The sequence below is a fragment of the Cricetulus griseus genome, chromosome X, assembly GCF_003668045.3.
Source record: "Cricetulus griseus strain 17A/GY chromosome X, alternate assembly CriGri-PICRH-1.0, whole genome shotgun sequence".
NCBI classification, from domain to species: domain Eukaryota; kingdom Metazoa; phylum Chordata; class Mammalia; order Rodentia; family Cricetidae; genus Cricetulus; species Cricetulus griseus.
The window spans coordinates 46,063,561-46,071,643 of NC_048604.1; the positions used below are offsets into that span (position 1 = coordinate 46,063,561).

The following is an 8,083-nucleotide window of genomic DNA, read 5'->3' on the forward strand; positions in this document are numbered from 1 at the left end:
GTTGTGTGAATGCAGTTAAGATCAAATATATGCACAGTGTAACAACTCATTCTTGACTTCACTGAGTGGTGCCTAACAATAAGAGTTTTTTTTTAAAAGCATACTCAAGACAAAAAAAGGGACTGAGACTTCAAAAAATCCTGCTGGTACTCCACATTTTTTTTCAAGAGTTAATTACTTCTGTCCTAAGATGTAACTTTCTTGGGAAGGGGGTGTGAATTTGTAGATTTTTTAATGACACATTCAATTTCCTGAGACAAAGGGAATGCAATCTTTTCATGAGGCATTCCCTAGAGAACTATGCACATCTTTGGAATGAAAAGAACTGCAAAGAATAAAAACACTTTTTAAAAAAATCAAATATACAAGCACCCAAAAAGAAGAAAGTTTAGAGTCTGAGTTCAGTAATATCCTACTCTTTCTGCACGTCTCTGCAGTCTGTGTATAGTAAAACAGCTTACTGATAAAGAAGTAAGGAATGAGATTCAGAGTAGAGATGCTGCTCCCATCTGCTGCTTCTTACACTGACAGCAGTGGTTTATCTGTTGAATAAGGTCCAAAATGGCTTGGATTTCAATAATTCACATGTTCATCCCTAACTCATCAATGGTTAGTAGATGAGGAGAGTGAAACATACTAGTACCCTGTTTTCTTCAGATACATTTCAAGACCTCCAGTGGATACTCAAAGCCTTAGGTATTTTTTAACTTGTCTGTATATATCACTATTTTCCTCCAAGGTTCAATTTAGAGCTTTACAACAATAACTAAAAATGGAACTACAGCAATGCTCTGCAATAAAAGTTGTATGAATGTTTTTTAAAATATCACATACATGTTCACCATAATCAAAACTAAAGCAGAAAAGGGGAAAGTGTACAGGGAGATAGTTAAAACAGGTTATGAGATTGGAAATGGTTCAGATCCTAATTTGCCACCTATAACTCTTCTGGATTGGTTGCCTTTTTCAGTCTTAATTTTCCATTTCTGCAAAATACTTATTTAGGACAGGGTCTGGTAAACTATTTCTCATTGGTTAAATTCCTCTCTCATCTTTTGTTGTTGTTATTTTTTGAGACAGAATCTTTCTATATAATCTTGGCAATCCTGGAACTCTATGTAGACCAAGTTGGCCTCAAACTCAGAAATTCGGCTGGCTGCCTCTGCCTCTCAAGTGCTAGGATTAATGGCATGTATCACCTAATTGGCTAAACTCTTAACCAGTTAAATTTTTTTCAATCCAGGAATAGTGGTGTATGCCTTTAATTCCAGCACTCAGGAGGCAGAGACAGGTGGATCTTTGTGAGTTAAGAGGCCAGCCTGGTCTACACAGTGAGTGAGTTCCAGGACTATCCTAGAGTCATATAGTCCTTGTCTAATATATATTTTTTTTCCTCAAATTTTTTGTGTTCACATGTACACCCCAGCATGCATGTGGAGGTCAGAGATTAGAGGACAACTTGTTTAAGGTCTGTTTTTCCACTATATGGCAACGGGGGTTGAACTCAGGTTGTTAGGTGTGGCAATAAGCACCTTTATCTATTGAGCCATCTCGTCATCCATCCATCCATCCATCCATCCATCCATCCATCCATCCATCCATCTTTCTAGTGTGCATGTGTATATACGATGGCATTCTTGAGAACAATTTGTAGGAATACATTCTCTCCTTCCACAATGTGTATCCCAATGATTGAACTCACCCTGATAGCAAACACCCTTATTTTCTAAACCATTTTGCAGGCCCCAGACTTTGATTTTTTGAGGCAGAGTCTTAAATAGCCCAGAATGGCTTCCATTTTGCTAGGTAGCCAAGGATGACCCTGAACTCTGATCTACCTGCCTCTATCTTCTGTCTTTACTTTCCAAGTGCTGAGATTATAGGCATCATGATGCCTATTTCTAGCAGTGGCTTTATAAGTAAGGTTTTCTTGGAATACAATCACATACTTTTACATATTATTTCACATTACAGAGATGATACAGCGAGTAAAGCCAAAGGGATTTACTATCTGAGTTTCTAAAGAAAATCTTTACTAATCTTTGCCCTATACCATCACTGAATTCATCCATGTGGTGGTTTATTTTAGCTTGTATTTTATTTTTAGATTGAATACTTAATTTCAATTTTGTTAACTGTTTATGCCCACTACCCATTTTGGTATTTTTTAAATTTATGGGCTTTTGCTTATGAAAATAGAGATATAAACAACATAACCTCGTATGTGGTTAAAATTACACCTCGCCTGGTGGTGGTGGCACACGCATTTTAACTCAGCACTCGGGAGGCAGAGGCAGGTGGATCTCTGTGAGTTCGAGACCAGCCTGGTCTACAAGAGCTAGTTCCAGGACAGCCTCCAAAGCCACAGAAAAACCCTGTCTCGAAAAAACAAATTACCCCTCATATTTTTCAAACTCCTTAAATAACTACTCAGAATTCTTATACACATTTAAACTGTTTATATTTGAGCTGGAAAGATGGCTCAATGTTTATAAATACTTGCTTTTCTTGCAGAGGATTTGGGTTCAGTTCCCAGTACTCACACAGAAGCACAAAAATGGTCTCTAACTAATTCTAGGAAATCTGGCATCATTTTCTGGCCTCCTGGGACACTGCATACGCAGTGTACTTACACATATGCAGAAAAACAGATACACATAACATAAATCTTTAAAACATACCTATATAAATTGAATGATTTTTGGCATTTCACTTAGCAGTTTGAGAGTTTATGCTGATACATATATCAACACAGAAAATGTTCTCATATTTACTTAATTTCACTTTCTGTATGCTGTTGTATTTTTGAGTTATCTGTGTTGCTATCACATATTCTTGTCTATCTTAATGCTGTAGGGCATTAGGTTTCTATAAGTCATTCCTATTCATACATGTAGTATACTTTTTAATGTTTTCCACTGGATAGATATACCAAATTTTCTCCACTTTTCATTAATGAACATTTCACATGTTTTTAATACCAGTTATTATATGGCAATAGACACCTTGCAACATGGCCAAGTACTCTTTATTTAGAATTAGCCTATTGCACATATGTGTGGCAAATCCTCTATCAATTTAGTCTTTAGTGTTTGCTTCCTTTTCCTTACAACAAATGTCAACCTTTAGATGTATTACATTTTCATGTCTTTAGGGTTACAATCATGCTTTTGAACACGTGCTTTCCCCTTTGTTTCTGCTGAGAATGGAGACAGTAAGAATGCTTGCCTCATTTTGCTGCTATATGGATTAAATGAGATAAAGGATACTGAAGTGATAACCATAGTGGCAGGGATATACACCCACAAAAAAAAATAGCTTACTAGAAAGGGTTCACAGGAAGGATCTCTGTTTTATTAACTTGGAATGCAATCTACATTTTTTCAGGTGGCATGTGTTCTGCAATCTGAAAATTGCTTTTACGCCTAAAAAATTTAATTACCATCTCTGATTCTTGCTGTTTCTTCTCTCAATATTCTCCTGGAAAGAAAATAACATTTTAAGACAGATAAAAAAATGTTGTGGAATAAAACCCTACCAAAGATTGAGCCTGAGGGGCCTGAGGATTCTGCTGGTTCATTGAAACATTGGGTCCTGAGCCAGGCCCAGGAACATGGACTGGCTGAGGGTTGCCTGAAATCAGCGTTGGGATATTTGTCTGGCGATGCAGAATTTTCTAAAAGTGAAAAGATACATCTATGAGCTGTCTGTTTAACAAGCCAATCAGGCAGTTCTTATCCCATACAAGAACCAGAAGCACTCACCAGGGCAATCTCAGGATCCACAATTCTCATCACTACCTGTGCTTGTAGCAAAGCATAAGCCAGTTGTGGATTCTGAAGCAACATGTTTCGTGCTTCCTGGGGACTATTCTGGACACAGAGCTGAGAAGATAAGAAAATTCACCTTCAGATTCAATACAAAGAATCTGACTTGAGCCATTTAATCTCATAAACATCATATTCAAGACAATGTCTGAGTTACTAGTGATTTTCTTTTTGAGACAGAGTCTCATGTATCCCATTCTGGTTTTGAACTCACTGTGACTCTTCTGCCTCAGCATCCCAAGTGGTGGGACTAAAGGCACAAAATACCATGCCTGGTGATTTAGCACTGATTTTGACATTGAACAAAAAATCGTGGCTGTGGCAGGCAATCAAAGGCATTTAGAATATGCTAATGTTATCACTTATGGGCAAAACTATAATTTAACATCTACAGGGGGCATAGAAACACAGTAGACTGTTTGGGAAGGTCTGTTTGTATATAAAAATAAATGTGTGTATAAAAAGTGGATGCTACAGTGCCTACAGACTCAACTCCTTAAGCTGGGGGAACTCTGTCCATTAACCTTTGAATAGCTGTTGTCAATTGTGTTTATCATCTAACACCCCCTCCCACCTTCATTTGTTTCATCAGCTCAAACATCTGCTCTGGGGGAAGGCTGGCGACTGCTTTGCTAATAGACTCAGGGGCATCCTCAGGACTGATGGTCTCTCCATAAGGTGACTCAATGACCGGTGCACCAGTTCCAAGGCCTGATTAGGAAGAGAGCACAACAAAGTCAGGAAGGCAAAATAACAACCTAAGTCATTTCAAATGGCTATTTTCCAGGGTGTCTGTGAGCACCAACCAGTAACTTCAGATTCTGGAGCTAGAAATTAAGCCACCTAAAAATCTTTCTGAGAAGGAAAGTGACAGTGTATCTTCTGTTCTTAGGTAACAGCTATGAAAGTGATAATGCTGCTATTGATTTTGTTGGCAAATCACTTCAGAAGAAAAACATTTAAATAGACAAAGATGCTAACTTCAACAGGATTTGTGGAAATGCCTTTAGGCTTTATGAACCTGAAATGTCCCAAAAAGTGGAGACCAACTCCTAAAGAACAGAAAGATTTCTAAAGCCAAGTTGCTTAAATGTACACATCTTTCACTCCAGGCACCCTTGGTTCTAAGAAGCTTTTCCTTCAGCTAACCACCTCAGCATCTTCTAAAGCATAATCCCAAATGAACAACTTGGATCATCTTCTCATCTTCATTAACTTGTAATATATATGGCTTGCATTTATACTCACTTTTCAGTTCTTCTTTGTTCTTTTCACTGGCAGCATTATCCACTCGAAGTGCTCGTCCACTGAATTCACGCCCATTCAAGTTCCGCATGGCACTAAGTGCTGTTTCTTGGTCTTGGTATTCACAGAAGCCATAACCTTTTGGTTTTCCTGTCTCCCTATCATATACCAATCTGAAGAGCAAAACCAAGTATCAGAAACAAATGCTACACACACACACACACACACACACACACACACACACAGGCTTCTTGCTAACATTGGCATGTTCTAATTTAGACCACAGTAAGATACCCTTCTAAGCCAGGCATGGTGGTGCATGCCTTTAATCCCAATGCTCAGGAGGCAGAGGCAGGCAGATTTCTGTGGTTCAAGGTCAGTCTGGCTATACACTGAGTTTCAGGACAGCCAAGCCTGTTACACAGAGGAACCCTGTCTCCAAATCCCCCCAAAAAGACACTCTTCTATTTCTGCTTTTATGTTTTTGAAACATTTTTAATGAAAGAAATTTTCCAAGTAAGACTGGATATGAATTATAAAGCATGTACATTTATCTCAAAATCTGTGGTTTTTAAAGAATCTCCCATGAAGATCTTAAAAGTTCTCACCTGAAACTAACAACAGGCCCAACCTCAGAGAAGATGTCCTTCAGTTGTTCTTCAGTAGCTTCATACGGAATGTTTCCCACTAAGGAACAGATAATACATTAAAATGCTGGTGCAGTAATGGAGCTCTTCAGTAAGCAAGTAAACAGTAGGCTTTCTATTTTTATCAATAAATAGGTAACAAGTTGACTGAACAGTGTTCTCCAAAACGCTTCCACTGTACCTTTTCAGACCCCACAACAGACCCAGAGGCAAAATAAAAAAAGAAGTCTTTCAAACAGTTCTCATATGGATATGACAAATAGGATGTTTTCCCTTACTTTGATGAAAATATATGTTTAAGCACTGGTATTTACTCATAACCCTGTGTTTGACCAGTGACTACTAAAAACATAAAGAGGGTGGGTTCATGTCTGTATTTCCATGTATACACATGCTTATGGAGGGAATAGCCAGGAATATAGTGGAGGGGGGTTAAAAATCATTCTCAACTGTTTTGTCATGTTTCTTTCAAACAGTGCTTCTTGTTCTTTTTGTTTTAAGTCTTATTATATAGTGTGGCCGGCCTTGTTATGTAACCTAGGCTGGCGTTGAATTTGAGGCAATTGTACTGCCCCAAAACGTGCTTTTAAACGTGCACTCAGGAGGCAGAAAAAAAAAAAACCAAAAACAAAGAAAAAAAAACCACCCCCCCCCAAAAGTGCACGCCTTTAACCCCAGCACTTGGGAGGCAGAAAAAACCAACAACAAAAAAAGCGCATGCCTTTAATCCCAGCACTTAGGCAGAAAAAAAGCAACCAACAAAACAAAACCACCACCCCTCCCCCCAAAAGCTTAAGTTTTGTTTTTGTTTTTTTGTTTTTGTTTTTTTTGGTTTTTGGAGACAGGGTTTCTAGGGCTTTAGAGGCTGTCCTGGAACTAGCTCTTGTAGACCGAACTGGTCTCAAACTCAGAGATCCTCCTACCTCTGCCTCCCGTGTGCTGGGATTAAAGACATGTGCCACCAACGCCCGGCAAAAGCACACGTTTTTATTTTTTGGTTTTTCGAGACAGTGTTTCTCTGTGGCTTTTGGAGGCTGTCCTGGAGCTAGCTCTTGTAGACCAGGCTGGTCTCGAACTCACAGAGATCCGCCTGCCTCTGCCTCCCTATTGCTAGGATTAAAGGCGTGCGCCACCAACGCCCTACTAAAAGCGCACGTTTTTAATCCCAGCCCTTGGGAGCCAGAAAAAAAACCAACCCCTGCCCCCAAGGAAAAAAAAAAACAGCAATACACGTGGCACACGCCTTTAATGCCAGCACTCTGGAAGCAGGGACAGGAGGATCTCTGTGAGCTCGAGACCAACCTGGTCTCCAGAGTGAGTTCCAGGACAGCCTCCAAAGCCACACAGAGAAACCCTGTCTCGAAAAAAAAAAAATTAACTCATTTAATTCCTAAGAACTGTTTAGTTTCGCTTCTCTAGAATCTCCCTGAGCTTTCATCAATCAATCATTCATTCATTCATTCGCAACCCACCTCAAGGTGCCCAGGTGGCCGCTACCACTATGGTTGGATGAAACGTTACAAGTAAAAAGCAAGCGATATTAGGCGTTTATGAGAGGGCAGGAAGTGGATATAGGGTCGATGGCTTCAAAATTAAATCTGTATTTTGGGCTAGGAGAAGCAGCACGGAACAGGGGCGCTCTGTTTCCACGCACCTTTTCTCCTAAAAAATAACTGAGAATCATGAAGGGGAAAACAGAGACGACAAACGCTAGGGTCTAGCTCCCTGAACCACACTGCGGAAAACCTCCAATACCTTGGAGCCCAAGTTGGGGGGGGGGGCTCTGTTTGCCCACGAGTACACCAGGCTGCCGCGTCAAAGGACAGCGGGGAAATCGCACGCCCGCCCCGACACCCGCTCCAGCTGGGGACCGCAGGGGACATCCCTCCCTGACTGGAGGCGCCACTAAATTCCTCTCACCGAACACAGAACGCAGAGAACGATCCACCGCAGGGTCTCTAACAGGCAAACCCGCCATGGCTACCCCTGAGGTGGCTTCCGGTGCGCCTAAAACACACTTCCGTGGCAGAGTGAGGCCAGGGCCGAGCGCGCCTCCGTCCGGTGGGAGCCGGAAGCACCTGGACAGAGCCGCCACGGATCTCGTTCCGCGCGTCACGTTGTGGGTTCCCGCCTAGGGTTTTGTTCGGGGGTGGGGCAACAGTCTGCGGGAAGACCTACGGCCCGAGAAAAGGGGCGTGGGTTGCCCGCAGGGGGCCGAGCTATGCTAATTTGAAGTCTCTGCGTTTGCGGTCCTCCTCCTCCGTCATTTTCACTGGTGCACATCCAAACGTTTGTAAGCAGCGCTACAGATGGCTGCCGCAGATTTACCCTGGCAACAGGGAAGTCATTTGCTAACAGCTCTGG

General features: G+C 41.1%; 1 protein-coding gene across 1 annotated transcript in view; it reads right to left on the reverse strand.

Moving 5' to 3' along the window:
* The window catches only part of Cstf2 (cleavage stimulation factor subunit 2), a 32,387-nt gene extending 24,583 nt beyond the window's left edge, over positions 1–7,804 (reverse strand). Inside the window, exons 1-6 of the mRNA XM_027432882.2 lie at positions 7,640–7,804; positions 5,681–5,759; positions 5,076–5,245; positions 4,402–4,538; positions 3,765–3,884; positions 3,539–3,676 (exon numbers count right to left, since the gene is read on the reverse strand). Of these exons, the coding sequence (XP_027288683.1) occupies positions 3,539–3,676; positions 3,765–3,884; positions 4,402–4,538; positions 5,076–5,245; positions 5,681–5,759; positions 7,640–7,697 (702 nt within the window). The 5' untranslated portion in view covers positions 7,698–7,804. The remainder of the gene's footprint in view (positions 1–3,538; positions 3,677–3,764; positions 3,885–4,401; positions 4,539–5,075; positions 5,246–5,680; positions 5,760–7,639) is intronic.
* Positions 7,805–8,083: the final 279 nt, after the last annotated feature.